General features: G+C 54.4%; 1 protein-coding gene across 2 annotated transcripts; it reads right to left on the reverse strand.

Moving 5' to 3' along the window:
- Window positions 1–2,811: 2,811 nt before the first annotated feature.
- On the reverse strand, window positions 2,812–20,834 carry DRC7 (dynein regulatory complex subunit 7). Of its 2 annotated transcripts, XM_044260410.1 has the most exons (18): window positions 20,797–20,834; window positions 19,404–19,607; window positions 18,827–19,001; window positions 17,622–17,747; window positions 16,646–16,840; window positions 14,598–14,756; window positions 13,519–13,737; window positions 12,127–12,252; window positions 9,967–10,039; window positions 8,917–9,045; window positions 8,593–8,721; window positions 7,061–7,281; window positions 6,173–6,388; window positions 5,460–5,570; window positions 5,265–5,375; window positions 4,192–4,386; window positions 3,399–3,538; window positions 2,812–3,303 (listed from the first exon to the last, which is right to left on the reverse strand). In XM_044260410.1, exons 2-18 carry the CDS (start codon window positions 19,589–19,591, stop codon window positions 3,210–3,212), a joined length of 2,607 nt encoding a protein of 868 aa, XP_044116345.1. In that variant the 5' UTR covers window positions 19,592–19,607; window positions 20,797–20,834; the 3' UTR covers window positions 2,812–3,209. The 2 variants fall into 2 exon arrangements, with proteins under 2 accessions (XP_044116345.1, XP_044116344.1); XM_044260409.1 differs by having other exon boundaries at window positions 5,265–5,570.
- Between the last annotated feature and the right edge of the window lie 541 nt (window positions 20,835–21,375).

Here is a 21,375-nt window from a genome sequence, read left to right on the forward strand (position 1 = left end):
GGGCTAATCACGAGGAAAGAGAATTCAAGATCCTCCCCTTAGCTGTTAATGAGCCAATAAGGGCTGCCATTTCCTTGGTCCCGCCTCCGCCTCGATCTTTCCCTTTACTCTCCTTTTCCTTCCTCTCCCTCTTAGTTCGCCAGACGACCCTCCAATGCCGTCTGCGCCAATCGCTTTAGCAACGGTCCCAATTTAACCAATAAGCGCTCGTCTTATTGGAAAACCAATTCCCAGATAACCAATGGGAAGGGAGGGTTAGGAGGCGCGTGAAGCCGCGGACCTTCCATCTTGGAGAGGGGCAAGGGGAGACCGGGTGTTTCCCTTCTGCCACAGTTCTTACTTCTTCCCTTTAGCCGGGAGCGATTCTTCAGTGATCTCAGGACTTTGCCCCTCTTCTTTGGCTCGGACCGGAGACCTACAGGGAGACGGAGCCTGATCCCGGGTCCGAGCCGGGAGCGGCTCGGCTGCGGCGTCCGTGACTGGATGAGTGGGTGGCTGCCTTAAAGGGACCACCAACTAGAAATCCGAGGAAGTCCGGCTTTACTGGGCTCGTGGGTAGGGTGGGCTTAGGGGAAGGGCCATAACCGGCCCAGAGCCTAGGCCCCATGCATGGCCGGGCCGCCCTGGAGCCGCTTGGGAGAAACTGGACCCCACAGGAGGTGGCCAGGGCCTGGTGCCTAAAGACCCTTGAAACTCCCCGTTGTCCGCCAGCTGCTCCCTGCAACTCCGACAGAGGCCTCCGACAAACCCAAGACGGGAATTCCGATTCCCATTTACGGATAAGGAAACTGAGACCTAGATTAAGGTGTTGGCAATGGGCCACACCACCAAAAAGAATGGTGTCCGACTTGAACCCTTGTTGTTAAAGCAAGTCTGTGGGTTTCTCCACGGAATGGCACCCACTGCCTGACAGAGGCGGGGGTCCACCTCTCGCGATGTACTTTTGGGGAGTGGGTCAAGAGACGAATGTGGGCACTATCAGCAGAGGGCTAGATTAGCAGACTAAAATCCGATCAAAACTGTCCGCTCCCTATTTCCCCCAACGTTTTATTCTGAAAAGCTCCGTAGAGAAAACTTGAAAGAATTCTACGATGATGTATAATAGTTTAAGAGTGGAATCCAACACTTACTAAGGTTTTCCATATTTGCTTTGAACATGTAGGTGTTTCCTCAGAGCGATTTCAAAGTTGTCAGCCTCAAGACATTTTACCCCTGAATGACATGAAATACTGAGCACATACCTCCTAAAAATAAGGCCCTTATCCTACCTAACCATTGTATCAGCACAGTGAAGAAAGCAGAATCCTCTAGTGGGCGGTCCAGATTTCCCCAATCAGACCCAAAAGCTAAAGTTTTTTTTTTTTTTTTCTCCTAACTAGGAAACAAACAAGATTCACCACATGTGGTTCTTTCAAACTCATTCTGTTTTCAGTCCCCCATTTTTTTTTTTTTAATTTCATTGATCTTTTGAAGAGATTGATTGGGCCTTTCCCTTGCAGACTGCCCTATATTATGATTTTTGTCTCACTGTTTCCTGCTAGGGCCATTTACCCTGTTTCTCTCCCTCTGAATGTTTGGCTAAAGGGAAGTTAAAGCTTATTAGGTTCATGATCAGCGTTTGAGGACCTCTCATACTGAAGTGTAATACACCTATCCCAAGGGCATGTACTTTGTAAAAGCGAGTTTTCACAAAATGAACATACTCAGGTCTGGAAGAACATTCCTAGCATCCCAGAAGCCTCCATGGTGCTCCCTTATACCCTAAGAGCCACAGCTATTCTGATGCCAATGACTAATTTATTAATTTGCCTGGGTATTTTTCTATACAAATGGAATCATGCAGCATGTTCTTTTTGGTATCTGGATTCTTTTGATCCTGTGTGTGAGGAATCCAGTGTGTTATTCCGTGTGGCTATAGTTCACATTTCGTACCTACTACTGATATTTTAGGCTAGTTCGTTACTTCCGGGAGCTTTCCTGTGCACTGTAGACATCTGTAGGGTGTTAAGCAGCTTTCCCGGCCTCTCTACATGCAAATGTCGGGGCCACTCTCAGGCCAGTTGTGACGACCAAAAATGTCTACTCTTAATGGGCATCGGGGGCGTTTCCAGCTTGGTACTAATACTACGGCTGCCATGAACATTCTAGTACCTAACTCTTAGAGGATGTATATGTGCATCTTGATTGAGTTCTTTGTTCTTGTTCATTGGGTGGAGGGTTGAGTAGATGGATGGGGGAGAGTAGAGAGGGAGGGGTGGATGGAGCAGAACCCAGGAGCAGAACTACTGAGCCAAAGGTCAGTGTTAACTAGATACAGCCAGTTTTCCAAAGCGGTAAGACAGGTTGAGCCACCGGGAAAACTGCTTGAAGAGTTCCAGTTGCTTCTCATCCTTCCCAGTCTTACTCATTTTATACATACTGGTGGGTGTGTGGTGGCATTTCATATCCCTGATGACTAATGAATTTGACACTGTCATGTGTTTATTGGCCATTTTTTAAGCTAACATTGGGTGCTTTCTACGTGCCACTTCCGCTCCTCTCTGCTTTACAAGTCTTCTTTGAGACAACACTAGTGTCATCCCATTTCACAGATGGCTAAATAGAGGCTGGTAAGAATTGGAGCTGGGATGCTGTTCTTTGCAGTCTGGTGCGGAGTCCCCGCGTTCTGGGGCGGAGCCCCTTGGCCTTGCCACTTACACTGTGTCAGCTGGGCCACCGCAGCTGCAAACAACTAACCAGCTGTTTGCAGGTGGCTGTGGGACCATCTGCAGAGGTGCCGAGAAGACTCAATGTTCAATGGAGAGAAGGAGAGGGAGCAATTGAGAAAGGGGCCAAGGGGTGGGAGGGGGGAGTCTTAGGCTATAGACAGAGAAGGAAAGCAGAGGAAGCCTCCTCCGGAACTTGTGGAACATGAGGTGCAAGCAGCCCATGAAAAGTGTGTTTATACGCAACTAATGAATCATTGAATGCTCCATCCAAAACTAATGATGTACTATATGCTGGCTAACTGAACATAGTTAAAAAAAAAAAAAAAAGAAAGAAAGATAGTGTGTTTATTTATAGGAACGTCATGAGAAGCAGGAGCAGACAGGGCAGCTGGGAGGTGGTGTGGCAGTGAGGTCTGGTGCCCGAGGGGATGGCCACTTGCTGGCTGTAGGGAGCTCAGGTCAGTGTCTGGGGGCAGTTTCAGCCAAGGTCCCATGAGGGCCTCAGACGTAGACTTTCAGGAAGTCCACCAGGCGTGGGTCCTTGTGGAGCTTTTCCTCTAGGGCCAGGTACTTGAGTGGGGCCAGCTCCTTGTGACTGAGATCAGACGGAGGAATGGGAGGTGGGCAGGGCTCATGAAGCCCCACCCCAGCCTCCTGGGGGTCCTCTCCAGGCTCCCCACGCCCGCTCACCGGTTGAGCCGCTGCTCCAGGATGCGGATACGGAACATGGCCTGAGAGCAGTAACTCAGGTACCAGTCCTCGTCCTCGGGTGTCAGGGTCACCTGGTTCTCCTGGTACCACTGCTGTTTCTTCTGCAGCTCCTGGGTCTCCTGCAGGCATGGGGAGGAGAGAGCAGGGGTGGGGTGAAGAGGGCTCGCCCTCACCCAGACTGCCGCTGAAATCCCCACTGGTCCCTGGACAGCCTCACCAGGGCCGGCCCTGCCGCCACCACCCACAGAGGCCAGAGCAGCAGAAGCGGGGCCACAGAATGCCTCGCGTGGGAGCCAGTACATGTTTAGAGGGATATCGTGTCCAGGAGGAGCAAGGCTCAGGCAGAGACAGGCTTGTGAACAAGTGTCAAGGTTTTCAGAGCTTGTGTGCAAATGAAGGGCATTGTCCGCCCCCGGCGCCTGGCATAGAGCATGTCGCCGAGACTCAGTGGGATAATGCATGCCAGCCACATGGTATGTAGCGGAGAGAGATGGGACAAGGGCTAGGACTTGTTGCACCCCCACTTCCATCCACCCATCCACTCCATCCACCACCTACCCTCCAGCCACCCTTCCACCCAATAGGCAAGAACCAGGAAGGACAGCTCCACGTTCTGGAAACTCCAAACACTGACAACACTCATGCCCTCATGGGTCCCTCCCAAGTGCTGGAGATGGTGAGCAGACAGCCCTGGGTCCATCTTCTGGAGGCGGACCCCGAGGTGCCCTCCCCTGCCCTGGCGGGGTGGTTCGGGGAGGGGGACTGGCCGCACCTTCTCGAATCGGGCCTGGATGAGGTTGGCCTTGTCGATGAGCCGCTGCTTGAAGTCACTGAGGCACTCGTCCTTGACCCGCGCGGCCTGCCAGCGTGTCAGCTTCTCTCCCGGAGGGAGCTGGGCCAGGAACGGGGCCAGGTAGTCCAGCTGGGCCTCCACCTGCCGCAGGTGCTCCTCGTGCATCACGCGCTCCTGCGGCCAAGGTGGGTGGGAGTGGGCTGGGCCATCGAGGGCCGCAGAGACCTCCCCAGCGGCTCAGCAGCAACACGGGACCACCCAAAACAAGGCCTTAAATCCAGATCCTGGTCCCTGGCGCCTCTGGGACTGAGGCATCAGAGGGGACCGCTGTGCTGTCCCTCAGAGCCAACTCTGTCTTACGTGGATTCGCGTCTCTGCCTGAGCCTGGTGCATCACTCACGCTCGGCTTGCGCAGTAAATGGTGGTTATAGCAATGTTAAATCGAAAGCTGCCAGGAACTCCCTCCCTCTTCCCCCCGGGACCTTCTGGCCTGTGTTGGTGGATGGGGCCAGTGAGGCTGGAGATGTGGGGGGCAGCACCCATCCCCGGAGTCTAAGAGCCAGTTATTTAATGCCCTGTCCTGCCCCGCCAACCCCAAGCTATTTTTAGAACTCTCCACTTGGTTGCTGTAGGGGATTTAGAAGCTGGCCTTGAAAACCCCAAATGGGCCTTGCAGTCTGAGGGTGTGACCCGGATGTCCTGAGCTGCAGCTGCCAGAGAACTCAGGCTGCGGCCAGAGTCCTGACCTTGAGGGGAGCCCCAAGTGGAGGTGGGTGCCGGATTTTCCTTCTTTCCCCATGCAGTAGAGGCCTCGGCTTGGCCCTACCCTTGGAGCTGGGTCGGGGGAGACCTTCAGATCATTGTAGAAATGTTTGCCCAGCAAGGATGACCACAAGGTTGGCCTTGTGGTTGGATGGCCACAATGTCGTCAGTAATGTCATCCCCTATAAAGGGCTTCCTGGCAGAGTTCCTAATCATCCTTACCACCCTGGAGGCCTGTGGGGGAGGGGTCCGAGAAAAGCCAGGGCCCCGGGCAGGGGAGAAACGCTCACCATGGCCTCCCGGTACTCTTTGCTCTTCTCGTTGCGCTTGGTGTCATAGATGGAGATGGTCAGGGTGTGCGCCTCCTCCTCCTCCTCTCGAAGCTTCAGGATCTCCAGCACCTGAATTGGGAAGTAGGGGAGGGCACAGTTAAGACACCCTCCACCCATGCCCCCTCCTACCTGTCCACACTCCCATGGGTCCACCTCCAGCTCCGACTCCCAGGCCTGATGCTTGGACAACTTCTCCTCGTTCTTCAGCTTCATCATGGCTTCGTACTGGTAGAGAAGCTTCTTGGTGTGCTCCATGGGCTCCACCTGGGACGACAAACACAGGGACTCGGTGACAAGGACAGGCAGCAATGGCTAAGGCAGTGAGAAGACTCTGGAGCCAGAGTGCTTGGGTTCAAATCTTCCTCTGCCATTTTCTAGCTGTGTGACCATGAGCAGCTAGCTTAACCTCTCTGGGCCTCTGTTTCTTCATCTCTAAAAACACAGATAATAAAAAAAGATGAACTGGGGGCTGAGAGTGACTAAGGAATGTGGCAGGAGAGAGAGGGTTTAAACGAGTAAAGTCAGTCCTGCAGAGGTGGTAGGACTCTCTCCTACTCCAGTGTTGGTCCCGGGATCTGGGATCGGCTCTGTCCAGGACTTGGGGGAAGGGACAAAGGAAAAGTCTTGGTTTGCTGGGTGGTCTTTCTTGGTGGGAAAGGGGAAGATTTTCAGAGGAGCCACAAAGACAAGGGTCCCCTGATGGGAGCTCTTGATTTTCCCAAGGGGCAGAGATGAACTTCTGGGCTGGGAACCATGAGTCTCCATCCCAGTGTTCCCAAGTCACGGGGCTGGCACTGGGGGCCCCCAGACCTTCTCCCTGCCCACCCAGCCCAGCCCTGCCAGCCACAGGCACCCCCCAGACCCACCTCAAAGCTGATGCACATGTCGGGCGTCATGATGATCTTGTTGCCCTTGCTGTCCACCTCCGTGCGCCGCAGGAACTCGCGCTTGGAGGCCGTGATGTGGTCATCTCGGCAGTGGTAACGCAGCTGGATACGCTCCTCTGGGATCAGAAACACACGCTCTGCCACGTCCTCGTCCGCAGGCTTCGCGGGGTTGCGGGAGAACCGCTCTGTGATTTTCTGGGAGGCCAGAACATCACAGGATGAGAAGTGGGAAAGAGGACATCTGTGCATGCCCTTGAGGGCAGAAGTAAAGGACACTCAGGGACGCTGGACTCTAGGGTCTTTGGGGGAGTTTGCGTGGAATAGTCCTTCCTAGCCAGACAACGGCTCCCGTGGCCCTGTGGGTTCTCAGCACCAGACCACCTCAGCCCTGTGTGGTGCTGCATTTCTTCTCTAGCTCTCTTTGCAAGAGTCTACTTGTTCACCTCCAGAGATGGGGAGCTCACCACCTCTCCAGGCACCCTGCTTTATCATTAAACAACCCTTACTGCTAGGAAGAGCTCCTCTGGTACACAGCCACTAAACATAGTTGCCAAACCATTTGTAATGATGTGGAGAAAAAAGTGCACAATTCAAGGTTAAGTGAGTGCTACAGGGATCCACCCAAACCAAACCTATTAACACATGTTAATATCGGAGAGACACCCTTCTGAGGGTGCTCTTATTATAATAGTAAGGAAAAAATACATTCTTGGGCCAGTGGTGGAGGGCACAGTCTGACATCAGGCAGCACTGGGATTGTAAAACAGGACAGGGCCCTTGGGAAAGGTGCTGTTTTCCCCATCCCAGGGTGACCTTAGCCTGCTGGACAGAGTGGGCACCCTGTCCCCAGGCCCAGCAAGAGCTCACCACCATCGGCCGGGGGTTTGACTCTGCACTGTTCAGAGCCAACTTCTTGACCCTGTCCCCGAAATCCACGTGGCGGTAGGAGAGGAAGTCGGACCGTCCCTGGTAGTACTCCGTCATTGTCTTGGGCGTCTCCTCCCGCTTTATCAGGCCGTCCACGCGGGCCGTTTCATAGAACTCCATGACGCGGTCCATCTCAGGCTGCATGGACTTGTACGAGTGCACTGCGGTGGGAGGTGGGGTCCCGGAAGTCCATGGGTTGAGACCAGGTACACTGGCTCCTGGCTGGAGACCCGACCCGGGGCCCCAGGGAGTCCCTGAGTGCTCCTGGGTGAGCGTGAGTTATTAGCCAATGCCCCACTGCTGGGTTCAGGTTGTTTCTAAACTTGTTATAAACAACACCGAGGGGAACATCCGCAGGGTGCATTCTGTAATTCTTGCCTATTATTTGCTCAGGGCAAATTCACCAGCAGTAGCACTGTTGGTCAAATATTTTTAAATTTTTAAATATTTTCATATTTAAATATTAAATATATTTAATATATATAAATATAATATAAAATATAAATACATTTATTTTTATATATTTTATTTATATATAAATATTTATTTGTATATTTATATATTTTAAATATAAAAATATAAATATATTTAATATTTAAATATATTAACTATAAATATAATAAATGTAAATATATAAAAATATATATTTAAATATTTAAATATTTTAAAAAATATTTTATTTATTTATTTATTTGAGACAGAGAGACTACCGGCAGGATGAGGGGCAGAGGGAGAAGCAGACTCTCCGCTGAGTGGGGAGCCCGATGTGGGGCTCGATCCTGGGACTCTGGGATCATGACCCGAGCCACCCAGGCAACCCAAGCATACATATTTTAAAGCTACGATTATGTTGCCCAACTGCTTTCCCGGAAAGTTGCACCAATTTGCTGTCCTACCAGTAGTGACAGGGAGCAACTCTGCTGCTGGCTCATGCCTCATGGGACCACTTTTGTCATCTTTGCAACCCGAGGCTTGTGAGATGGTCCCTTATTTCCTTCGTTCATTTATTCACGACTTTCTTCCTTTTACTTCAGCCACCAAATGAGACTGATCGCTTTTTCAGATCTGTATCGACACTATGTTTTTCTTTCGTGTGTCCTTGGTTAAGCTATTGATTCTCTCTCAAGATGTGTCCTTCCCTCGCTCCCCAGCCTCAAGGGCTCATGGCCACACCCCTGCTCTCTGCATCCTCCTTGTGGGCACATGTGTTGGCTTTGCTGCTCAGCATTCTGACCCCTTGGAAATGTGCCCCCCGCCCCCCGCATGGGCCCAGGCTTAACCACAGAATGGGCATGTGGCCCCAGTTTTTGACTTTTCTGGAGGGACATTTCTCACATTTCCCTGGATTTTCTGTACTTCCTCTGACCTCCCACACATCTGATTTGCTCAGGGAAGCAGGGGTGCTGTCTGTCATCTGCCTCCCCCCCACCACCCTCCGGACTCCTGCTGGACTGGCAGTGGGGTCCACTCACCACGCAGGGCCTGGGGATGGCCTGGCTTGAAGTAGTCGATATTCAGGCCTGTGTTCTTGTTGATGTGTTTCAGCTCTAGCATGTCCTCCCGGTGCTGGTACCACTCCTTTATCTCCAAAGTCTCTGTACCTGTGGGGCCCAATCGGTGCCTGCTGCAGAAGGCCAGCTTCCCCCAGCCTCTGTCCCCCCAACCCTCTTCCCAGCACACAGAGGCCAGCGGGGCCCACACTCACACCAAGAGACTGGCAGTGATGTGCCCAAGGTCATACAGCGTGCTGGGGAACCTGGCTCTCCTGCCCCAGCAGCCGGGGCTGCCTGCCTTACACTCCAAGTCCTCGTAGGTGGTGAGGCGGCACACGAGGCCATCGCTGTTGAGATACGGGGCCCACTTTTCCAGCTTCGCCCTCTTGTACTGGATCACCTTCTTCCCATTTGGGCAGCGGGTCTCGAACGCTGTGGATGCAGAGTGGGCTGGGGTCCCTCCTCCCCAGATCGGGGGACAGGAGGGCCGATCCCACCCAGCCACTCACTGGGTCACGGCACTAAACTCCTCCAGGCCCCAGGCCCGCTCCGGGGAGGCAGAGGGAAGTAGGCAGAGGGATCTGCCCTGGAACAGTTCTCAGGTTCGAGCCTGGCCAGGGGAGCCAGCCAGACCAAGCCGCTCCGCTCACTGCCAGGGCTCTGCCCGCATGGCTTGCTCTCTGCTGGAGCCACCATCCCTTCCTGCCCTTACTGGGCTGACTTCCCACCCCTCAAAACTTAGCTCAGACTCCTCCTCCTCCTGGAGGCCCTTCCTGCCCACCTATTCCCAGCATCCCAAACCAGAGGCCTGAGCTGGGTGTTCCTCCGCTGGTTCCCGTGGTGCCCTCTCTAGCCCTTCCCACTCCGTTGGAAGAGCCTATGCCCTCGCTGTGGGCCTCGTCTCTCCTAGACAGGAGCCTCAACAGCCACTAGATGCTGGCACAGATCTCCAGTGTCCGTGCCCAGCTGCATTCTCGGGCCACTCCTCCCTAGTACGGACACCTCCACTCCCCTGTGTCGTCTGGGTGCTATGCTGCTTGGCCTTCTCCCAGCCAGGGACCAGGGGGCGGGTGAGGGAGAGGAATGACTGGGCCCTGGTCCTCCGTCGTTTATTACCCACACTCCATCAGCCAGGACAGGTCAACTGAGCCCCCTCCCGCACGCCAGAGCAGTGCCAGGCCCTTGTCCACAGAGCTGAGTGCGCGAGGCAGGAAGGAGGCGGCCCAGAGTCCCTGCTCAGACCAGGGTGCGACAGAAGGCAGGAGGGGTGGAAATGAGGGGCCCAGGCAGCTTCTGTGGACTCCCCCGAACCAGTCCTGGGGAGGCTAGGGAACAGAGATCCACGTAGGCTACCTTCAGGGGAGATCTCAATCTGTTCCACCCAGGAAGGCGGCATGTCAAAACTCTTGTCCTCATCCTCCTTGCCCTGTGGGGAGAGGCGGGGAGGGGGCAGGCTCTGGTCAGGCCTGGTCCTGGGAGCGGAAGCTAGAAGCAGAGCCTCCATCTTGCCCCCCAGGGCCCAGCCAAAGGGGCTGTCAGCTCCCCCGGGGGAGCCAGAGGTCACGGGCCTCTCTGATGTGGTAGAGAGGAAGAGGCGGCAGCCCTTGAGGTGGCAGGAACCCTCCCTTGACCCACTTGACTAGGACAGTGATCCCACCCCCTGTGTGCCCAACCTTCGGTCAGTCAGCGAGGGCACCATGTGCAGCCACTGGTCCTCCCTTAAGAGAGAGGCTTCTGGAGTCAGGTGGACCCAAGCCCCACCTGCAGGACGCAGCCCACACACCTGGGCAGGTAAGTCCCTTCACTGCTCTGAGCCTGTTTCCTATTAACAGGACCACGAGGGAGGATTAATAGATAGAATGTATATAAATCACTTGAGACACCGCCTCCCTCCTGTTTGTTTTTGTTTTTGTTTTCCTTTACAAGCCTTAGTTTCCCCATCTGTAAAATAAGACCTGCTTTACACAAATGGTCCTCAGGCGAGGTAACTGTGAAAACCTGGACGAGTTTTTCTCAATTTCAAATTGTTCCACAAACGTTGCTTACATCTAGAGGCCACCAGGGGGCGGCAGTGCCCCGAGATTTACTGCCGGGGAGGCTCTCTGGTCTCCAGAGGTGAGGATGCTGTACCAAGCTCCTCGTGGCCACAGTCTCATTTTATCCTGGAGCTGTCCGGAGGATATAGAACAGAGTCCCTGTTCAGAACGCAGGCTTGGGAGCCAGACTGTCAGATCCCAGTTTCAAGCCCAAGCTCTACCACTCGCTGGCCATTGACCTTTGGGTATATTACTACCCCCCTTCTGTGTGTAAGTCTTCCCATCTGTAAAACAGGATGACAATAATGATAAACGATAATATGAACGCCCACCTCACCAGGTGGCTGTAAAGATTTGGACAAGTTAATTCAGGTTAAGCACCTGCTAATTCAGGTTAAGTGCCTCCTGGCCCTGGGGACCATGGGAGTGTTCCGGACTGTGATGGGCTCAATTGTGTCCCCCTAATCAGGTCCTGACCCCCAGGACCTCAGAAGGTGACTATATTTGGAGATAGGCTCTTTCAAGAGGTAGTTAAGGTAAAATGAGGTCATTGGGGTGGGCCATAATCCCACATGACTGGTGTCCTTGCTTGACGAGATTAAGACATGCGTACAGAACGGCCACGTGAAGACAGAGAGAAGTCAGCCATCTACAGGCCAGGGAGAGGGGCTCAGAAGAAGCCAAAATGCTGACACATTGGTCTTGGACCTCCAGAACTAGGAGAGAATTAATTTCTGTTGTTTAAGCCTCTCAGTGTGTGGTACTTTGCTATGGCCGCTCTGGCCCCCTGATATCCCTAGTCCTATTACTGTGGATATAATTGATCCCAACCCCTCGTCCCTTCCACTTTACATACAGACAATGAAACTGAAGCTCTCCATGATTGGGAAGTTTTCCCAAGGTGTCACAGCCAAGAGCTAAGGCCTCTGGGCCCCGACCCCCAGGGACAGGTCCTTAAGGAGACCTGCCTAGAAGGGCTCCTGACTAGGAGATGGCAGAAGGACGCTGACACCATGGGGAAGGCCCCAGGCCAATGAAGGGCTGCGAAGACAGACAAGAAAGGCCTGGAAGCATGTGAGGGGGATCATGGTGGCTACGCAGGAAGGCCTGGAAGTGAGCCCAGGGCTGCGGTCAAGGTTTTATCATGCCTATTGCTGGGACATGCTCTTTACAGAAACAGGGCAACCATTGACCAGGGTGGGCTGCATGGGAGCCAGGAGACCCAGATGCAAGTCCCAGCCCTTCCCTACCCGCCCCCCCCCCAGGAGTTCCTGGGCAGGTCCATGGACTTGTCTAGGTCTCAGTTTGCCCATCTATAAATTGAGAGCATGGTCCAGGCCTCTCTGTTTTGGGGAATCTACAATCGGTTCCTCTGGCCCATTCCCCTCCAATACACACACACGTGATAGAGATGTTGGTCGGGTTGGCCTGATGGAAGCCCCATCCCACCGCCGGCCCCCACGCCGTGAAGACCCACCAGGTTCTCCATATCTTCATCATTCATCCCGTCGTCCTCTTCCTCAGCCACAGCCAGTTGAGGTTTGTCAGTCCCCAAGAGCAGGTATTCCCACCTCACAGGGTCTCCCAGGTCAAAGACCAAGTCCTGATGGGGGAAGGATCAGCTGAGCCCCAGGGCCAGCACGCCCCATCCTGCTCGCAAGGTGGGGGGTGGGGGGCAGGCAGCTGCACCCAGAGTAGAAGAGGGACCCAGGCCTGGGTCTCCGAGGGGCAGAATGTCGGCTCCCGGCAGCCCCTGCGAGTCCATGCCCATCCTCCTCATTTCAACAGGGAAACTGAGGCCCGCCCCCTCCACCAGACTCCCATGAAGAAATCCTGCTGTTGGTCTCCATGAGACTTGGCAGCTCTCTGGCCTGGGACGGGCCCGGAGGTGGAGGTTATCCCGCCCTGTCAGGGGAGAGTCCCAAGCAGAGTTTAGAGCAGACACAAGCCAGCAGCATTTTATGGGACAGGGAAATGGTAGGTTTGAAAAAGGGCCACCTCATGGGTTTTCCCTATGCTGGGGAGAGGGGGACTAGGCAGGCACACAAGGAATTGCACAGAGGATACAGGTGGGAATTTCTCTTCTGTGGGGTGGGACCCCCACCTGCTTTTCACCCAGCCTACCTGAACTCAGGTGGGCGGCTCAGTGAATTTCCATAAATTGGACACACCTGGTTTCCTGCACCCAGATCAAGAAATAACACATTGCCCACACTCCAGAAAACCCTCCTGTGTCCAGTTAGGACCCTTCCCCAAGCGTGTGCATGTATTTCTAAATTATGTTATGTGGCACTGGGTTTTATTTACGTGTATACACAAAGACACACACACAGACACCTCTGTGTATATGCACATAGAAATATGGGAATTCACTGTACACTTAGGATGAGCTTACTGTTCTGCATGTATGTTGGACTTCAATACATCATTTTAAAAAAAATCATTCAGGAGCACCTAGGTGGCTCAGTGGTTTAAAGCCTCTGCCTTCGGCTCAGGTCATGATCCCAGGGTCCTGGGGTCAAGCCCCGCATCGGACTCTGCTTAGCAGGGAGCCTGCTTCCTCCTCTCTCTCTGTGTGCCTGCCTCTCTGCCTACTTGTGATCTCTGTCTGTCAAATAAATAAATAAAATATTAAAAAAAAATCATTCATATGAAAACAATCCACATTTTGTAAGGGTACACATTTCAAAGAGATATTAATCATATTAGATAATAATATTAGAATGGTTATGTCTGGACAGAGGAGTGAGCTATGGGGACTCAGCCCTGGGGAAAGTCTGGAGCTCTGTGGCAGCCAGCTTGCCCCACAGGGAACCCTCACCGCACCCCAGGACTGCCTGTCACACTGGCCCCGCACTGGGCCCAGTACCTTGCAGCCGTTCCAGCAGTCCTGCATGTTGACCCAGTAGTTCTTATGGTTCCAGAGGCTCTCGATGCCCAGGAAGTGGTCGTCCTGGGTGCTGTAGCTGCGTGCCGTGAGTGGGTCGATGAAAAAGCTCTCAGGCACCTCGCGCTTCCCTGACAGCACCAGGACCCAAGCGTGCACCCGGAGGCCATGCAGGGGGTCGATCTTTGCTTTCTCCAGCTCCTGCACAGGAAAGGTGGGTAAGTAGGTAAGCATGGACCGATGGGTGGAAAGGGGGGTGTCGGGGCCCAAACATCTCCCCACGGCTGGACAACCAGCAGGAGAGCTGACTTCCGGTCCAGAGTGCAGTTTGCCTCGCTGCATGACCTTGAGGACATCACCTCACTTCTGAGCCTGTTTTCTTATCGATACAGTGGGAGAGTCCGAGTTTATCTGTAGTTTACAAACTGGGTCCTTTGGCTGCCCTAGAGCCATCTGGGATTTACTGGCTTTCTGCATTGCCATTCTGGGTGGGATTTCATCCAAAGGAAGGTAGGGGGCACTGTGGGGCTTCCTCCTCTGCTTCCCTCTGGAAGGAGGGTGACTGTCACGTTCATTATTGCATCCACAGAGCCTGGACGAGAGGAGATGCTCAGCAAATACTGCATGGAAAGAAAGGAAAGGGAGGAAGGAAGGAAAAGAGGGAGGAGGGGAGAGACGAGGGTATGGGTGGACGAAAGGAGAGCTGGAGGGTGGATGGGACGATGGAGACCTAGGAGGACCGAGAGCAGGGAGGACAGATGGGCAGTGTATGCAGGTAGGTCTTTAGGGAAAGAGCCTGGAACCAGGAGAACATCACAGCCCAGCATGGAATGAACGCGTGGCCTCACGCAGTAGAGCTCTCTGAGGAATCTATCGCAGAAGCCGGCTGACCACCAGGGACAGATTCCCACATTGCTGGTTAGAGGTGGGGGGTGGCGGGGCATGGGGGGTGTGTGGATCTGGGGTCCACGGACACATCCCCTCCCTGCCCTGCGTCAGCTCTCCGCTGCTAGCGGCCTCTCCTGGAGAGCTGAGCACAGGGACCAAAGGAAGGGACCCACCAGGAGGCGCTGTTCCTCCTCCTTCCACTGCTTTTCCTTCTCCCCTTTGATCTCCTGCTGCTTCTTCATCTTCTGCTCCTGCTCGAACCTGCTGCTCAGGTCTCTGGGCGGTTTAATGGCGTACTTCTTAGGTGGTACCTTCTCTTCTTGCTGCACCACCTGTCACCCAACGAGAGAAGAAGGATCAGCCGCCTTGCATCGCCCAGCCCTCGGACCAGGAGGTCACAGCTGCTCCGGAACCCCCGGCCCCCAGGCTTTTTGGTGCTAAATGCAGGAGCCTCAGCTCCCACTTCCCTGACTTCAGGCCCTTCTGGAGATGGGAAGGAAACAGTAAGAACCTTCTCCCCAGGCTTGTTCTAAGAAGCAAAGACAAGGAAATTCCCACGTGAGGTGCCAGGCACCACAGGGATCAGAGAATGTGATTTTCCCCCTTTTGTTGCCCATGGCCCTCTCTGCCTATGATCTGGATCTGACCTAGAAAGTGGGCGAATTGTGGGGAGTTGGAGTTCCCAGATTCTGTCATTGGAGGGTTTCAGGCGCTGACTTAGAGTTTGCTGGGTTAGGAAGGAGACGGAAGCCCGCGCGTGTGCGTGTGTGCATGCGTGGGTGTGCCTAAGAGTGTGTGCTAGCTGGCAAGAAAAGTGTCCTGGGCACAACACCACAGAGGCTGCAGATGTCCCCAGGGCCTGGGACAGCAAGGAGGGGAAATGTCGGTCTCCGCAGCCTGGAGTCCGCCAGGTGGGGCCTGGGCCCCCCGGGTCTCCTGCCCTGAGAGGCAGACACCGTGGGGCTTGACTCTGATCATGGAGCCCTGGAATCAGTCCAGTCCACAAACAACATTTTCTGTCTGTACCGCGGCTAGTTCTCAAATGCAAAAAGATGCTTTTTGATTCCTAAAATTAAATGCATTTAAGAGTGTTTCTTGGGGCACCTCAGATGGTTAAGTGTTTGCCTTTGGCTCAGGTCATGATCTCCAGGTCCTGGGACTGAACTCCAGCTCAGCGGGGTGTCTGCTTCTCCCTCTCCCTCTGCCTCTCCCCCTCCTTATGCATATTCTCTCTCTCTCTCTCAAATGAATAAATAAAATCTTTCTTTCTTTTTCTTTTTTTAAAGAGTGTTTCTTGTGTCCACAGCAGCCTCTAGCCATGGGGGGCTGTCAGTCAGCAGAGAGAAAAACATAACCACAACCTGCTGGAGGGTTAGCGATAATTTTTTGCTGTTAAAAATTTTTGCGGGGGTTCTTGGGTGGGTTAAGCAACCAACTCTTGTTTTTGGCTCAGGCCATGATCTCAGGGTCATGAGATCGAGCCCTGAATTGGGCTCTGTGCTCAGTGGGGAGGCTGCTTTGCATTTTCTCTTTCCCTCTGCCTCTCCCCCGCCCTTTCTTTCAATAACTAACTAAATAAAATCTTTTTATTTTTTATTTTTATTATTTTTTAAAGATTTTATTTATTTATTTGACAGACAGAGATCACAAGTAGGCAGAGAGGCAGGCAGAGAGAGAGGAAGGTAAGCAAGCTCCCTGCTGAGCAGAGAGCCCCATGCGGGCTCTCTGGAAGGTAAGCAAGCTCCCAGGACCCTGAGATCATGACCTGAGCCGAAGGCAGAGGCTTTAACCCACTGAGCCACCCAGGGGTCCCAATAAAATCTTTTTTTAAAAGGGGGAGTCTTTCAAATTGGGGGATGGAGGGAAAAAAGAGCAAACAAAATGTCTATCCATTTGTCTGTTTTTTCCTTACATGAAAGTGGCTGGGTGGATTTTTATCACATGTGTCAGGTAAATCTGGGGGAGAGTGACCTAAGACAGAAGCCATGCAGCAGTCACAGAAGTCACCCTGCGAGGAGCGGTAGCTGAAAGTAAGTTAAGACAAGGGAAGGGGGGACAGCGGTTTGGAGAACTGGGCTGTGCGTGCCTAAGGGCACCAACCCACCAGGGCTAGAATGGACCGAGAGCAGCCGGCAGAGGCTCGGAGAGCGGCTGGGCAGGGCTGGGAGACGCAGGGACGCACTGCGTTAGGGAGGGCGCGTCTTGCAGGAGCCAAGCATACCTCCTTGTGCTTCATGGTGAGAGGGCACACATCCCGCGTCAGGTCCATTTGGCAGAGGTCCTGCGAGCCGTAGCCGTTGACGCAGTAGGCGTCGTAGCCGGCGCCGACGAGCATGGAGCAGAGCAGCGTGCTGAAGTCGAAGCAGTTCCCCTTCTGGTGCTTGAGCACCGTGGTGGAGGAGTACAGATGCGAGGGCTGGCGGCAGACGGCGGGGCGGACGGCGGGTCAGCACCGCCAGCCCCGCAGCCCCCCACCTCCCCATCCAGCCCCCACTGGCCAGCAGCGAGGCACTGGGCCAGTGCACAGGCTGGATCCCCACCCCTCCCCAGGCTCCCCTGCTTTGTCAAGTTGGGGAGCCTCCTAAGAATGGGGTGGGAGCCACAGCCTGTGTGTAGAAAGCACAACCCACATTTGCCTGTACTTTTAAGTGCCCGAGGACTTCCTGATGGGAACGACCCTGTGGATGATGGAAGCTTCTGGTCTAATGCTCTCTGATTGATCTTTTCATGGTTTTTATTCCGAAGTTCTCCTCACCTTCTCTTCTGACCCTTTCCTTCTCTTCCCTTTCTCAGTTCTCTACCGTGTACCTACCCCCTTTCTCCCTCGCTCCCTCCATTCTCAGTTGGGAAACAGACTGAGCTGGACAGAAACCCAAAGATGGGGCCGCAGGTCACGGGCAACGGGGTCCTCCCCCTCTCTTCTTTCCCCATCTCTTGAAGTCTTAAAAGGAAGACTCTGAAGGCAGAAGGAGGCAAAGAGGTAGGAGCCAGGAGACCAGGCTTGCTGTGTGACCTCAGGCAAGTGGCCATCCCTCTCTGGGCCCATTTCTCCACCCCCACCCCCTGGTGTGGGGGTGAGCTCTAAGGGACTCAGACAGATAGACCATGGGCTCTGGCCCAAGCCTCCCTCTCCCTACCTCCCTGGCTTCTCATCTAAGCCTCAAGAGCCTAAGGATGCTGCTTGGGGTGGCACTCACCGGCTGAAGAGGGTCAGGCAGGGGCACCATGGAGAGGAAGTCTGAGACGAACTGGGCACAGTTGTCCCAGTTGTAGAGCTCGGGGTAGGGCATCAGCGTGGGCCGGATGGTTGTGCTCACAAACTTCTGCAAGGGGAGAGACCACAGGCCCCAGAGAGGGCACCCTACCTGGGGGAGGCCGATGCACCCTGGAAGCCAGAGCCTAGGGTAGGGGGAGTGGGGAAGGCTCTCCAGGCCTCCCTGGGCCTCAGGCTCCCCGCAGTGCCTCAGGAGCTGGAGAAAGGGGTCCCTCAACGCCCCTCCAGGCCGAACTGAATGTAGAATAGCTTGCACCCCACTGAGCACCAACGGCCGTGTATGTCAGGCCCACTAGCAGATGGGGAAACTGAGGCCCCGGGAAGTGAGCTGCTTGGGGTGGCACTCAGTGGGCACCGGCGGCAGCAGCAGCGCTGGTCTGTCTGGCTCTCAACCACCCTCCCAGTGTGAGGGGACTAGTGCTGGCAGAGCCCTCAAGGGGCCGCTGTCCCCCTGGGACTCACAGTCCGGGGTCCCAAACAGCACCTCTAGGGTCTCCCTGTAGATGTGAGGAAGGCCTGCCAGCACAGGGTCCCCCCAGCCCCACCCCTGCAGGCCCGCTGACTGCAGCTGGGCAAGTAAGTGCTGCGGCATTACCAGCTCAAAAGAAGGGGGGAACGGGGACCTGCAGGGGAGTCACTGAGTCTCACATGCTGGCAGCTCCTACAAATGCTAAAAATCACCACGTGGACCAAGTCAAACAGCCTGTGAGTCCCTGTCAGCCTATGGGCTGCTGTTTGCAAAGCATTGCAAGCATTCCTATTCTGCCATTCCATACACTGATGGAGAAACTGAGGCAGAGAGAGACTCAAGGCTGGCAGGAAGGAGGCCAGTGCTCAGGTCCTGGTCCATTTCATCTCATTTCTCTGTCCTTCCAGGACAGAGCTGGTGTTTGGGGTTGGAGACAGCAGTGGTCCAGCCGGCCCTTTAGTTGGGCCTGGGGTCTCCAGGCCACCACAACCTCTCCCCGCGCCATCTCCCCCAGGGTAATTCACATCGAGCCTGCTGGGGCCCACTGGCATTTGAGTTTCTGCTGTCCCCAGATACAAGCTCTGATCCACGAGCTTTGGCCCACCCCCTCCACCCTCTGCTTTCCAGTCTCTGTCCTGCCCTCCACAACCCGGCCTTACGGGCACTTGGCACTCGTTCAGCGGGTGCAGGAAAAGGGGCACGCGATCCGGGCACAGGTGGCTATACTGGCGGGCGAAGTTGTCCGCCACCTGCAGCAAGTGTTCCTCCTTGAGCGTGTTGCTTCGGTAGGAGAGCGGGAGCTTGGAGATGTCGATAGAGTCCTTGGTAACGATCCTGTGCCCACGAGAGGATAGACCTGAGCCCATGTGAGACTGGGCCTGGCCCAGAGGGAGCCATCCGCCCACCATAGCTGACTCTATCCCTTTCTCCTGGAATCCTCACAATTGCCCAGAAAAGGGATATCGTTATTATCATGTGCACTTTGAAACAGAGAAGAGAACAGAGGCCCAGAGAGGCTGAGTGACTTGCCCAGGGCCAAACAGCTCATGAGGGGCAGAGAGGGGACTCGGCCCAGGCAGACGGAAAGCAGAGCGCTCACACGTATCTGCTTCCCTCTAGGGCCGGTCCTGCCTCCCAGCCCTGGGGCCGCTACCCTGTCTAGGCTCTTCTTTTGCCCGGCCCCTGTCCGACCCTCGCCAGGGCTGCCTGGCCCAGAGCCCCCACCCTGACGCGCACAAGGGCTGCTCCAGGATGACGATCTCAATCTCTGACAGCTTCTTCTCCAGGTCTCTGAGCATCTCCTGCGTCATGGGCGGTTCCTCCCTCCGCGTCTCCAGGGGCCTCGGCATCTTCTCGCCTCTCTCGGCCGCCTCTTCCCGCTCAGCCTCCTCCTCCTCCTCCACTTTCTCCTTCAGGACCTCCATCCCGGCACGTCCCTGGCTGTCTCGAGACAGAGTCCCCGTGGGAGGGATAAATGCACTCAGAATGGCCCACTTCTGCCCCCAAGACCACCTGTGTCTCTGGGAGGTGGTTTGGGGGGGCGGGGAAGTGAGCCCCTCTTCAACTTCCCTTCCATCAAAGAGAAAGCCTAGCTTGGGGTCAGCATGTCTGGAACACGTTTCTAACATTTGCAGATCTCCCTCCGAGACAAAGACAGAGCAGGCTGCAGGTTGAAAGCTACGGTCCGGGCTACAGCAGGTGCCCAAACTTACCAACGTTGCTTTATTTATTTTAATTATTCACCACTATCTTCTCTTTGTGGCAAGTGATGTTAGAGAGGTAGGGATTAGAGGGAAAAGGAAAGAAAGAAAGGTAACATGACCAAACTTGGAGCCGAGGCCCCAAGAAGGCAAGGGCAGGCTGTCACTGGGCACCTGGGCAAGGGGCAGGTGTGTGGGGGGTGACATAGCCTGTGCTCTCCGGGTCGAGCCCTGTGTCGGCCCGCAGGATGGAGGTTGCAGAGAAATGGCTTGGGGTGGGGAGAAGCCCCCACACATTTGGTGACCAGAAGTGTCGGGGCTGAAGTGTCCTGAGTGAGAAGTAAAAGAGATAGGACACTGAACTGAGTTTTTCTGTTACAGACTCAAAGAGGCAGTCCCTGATTTGGTACCCACTTTGCAGATGAGAAAATGGAGACCTAGAGAGGTTCAGGGAAGTCCCTAAAGTCACACAGAGCTGGTAAGTAGCAGATCTAGGGTTTGAGCCCATAGATTTCTGGCTCTGGAAACGCTTCAGGGCCTACTGACATAGGGAAGCCCTACAAGGGATGGGGCAGGGGCAGAGGTAAGTGAAGAAGGAAGTGGAGAGAAGGACAAAGTGTATGCGGGCAGCAGGGGGTCACAGCTGTGACTGGCACTGGGATGGGACCTGAGCCCGAGGTCCCAGAACACCTTTATCAGAGGTGGACTGGGCTAGAACCTGCCACACGTATCCCCCACACCAGGCTGCCCTGTCCACTACAGCCCAGTTTGGAGAGGGCAGACCCAGCCCAGAGGCCCTCCTCACCCCGCAGACCCTTTTCTGCACCCCTCGTTGGCAGCAGTGCCCCAACACCCCTTCCCTAGAAAAATGAGGGCAGAAAGCCCCCAAGCAGAAAAAGCCCCCTTCCCACCTCCACTCTACTTCTTACCCTGCCTCCAGCTACCTCAGGTCCTCTGCTCCCTCCTCAACCCTCTGAGGATAGCCTAGGCTGTCTGTTTGCTCGTCTCCGCGGTAACAGCTTTCCAAGCCCAGGCGGTTCTGGGAGAGGAGGCTTCTGGGAAATGTAGTCTTCTATCACTGTCCAGATCTGGGCCCAGAAGACCATCTGTGGTAGGTCACTTAGCAAGTGACAGGCTGGAGTCAGTTTGTGCCTGCTCTCAAGAGTTGACTTAAAATTTCAGAAATGTTTGCAAGCCAGTTGACAGACTGCCATGATCACACATTAAGTGATGAAAACATAAATAGATGATGTTAAAAACAAAGGTATTTATAACTCATCACTTTTTCATTATTTGACTGCATTTTGCTAGCATTTATGTTCTTGAAGTTACTTATGACAACTGTACCTGTATAATGGAAATGTTATATAAGGGCTAGCTACTCTGAATTTCTTCCCAGCTTCTCTTCAGTGATGTCATCTCGACAGCTTAATGGCAAATGTTGGGGTGCCTGGGTGGCTCAGTTGGTTGGGGGTCCGACACTTGATTTCAGCTTAGGTTTTGATCTC

This window comes from Neovison vison, chromosome 7 (genome assembly GCF_020171115.1).
Source record: "Neovison vison isolate M4711 chromosome 7, ASM_NN_V1, whole genome shotgun sequence".
Taxonomy (NCBI): domain Eukaryota; kingdom Metazoa; phylum Chordata; class Mammalia; order Carnivora; family Mustelidae; genus Neogale; species Neogale vison.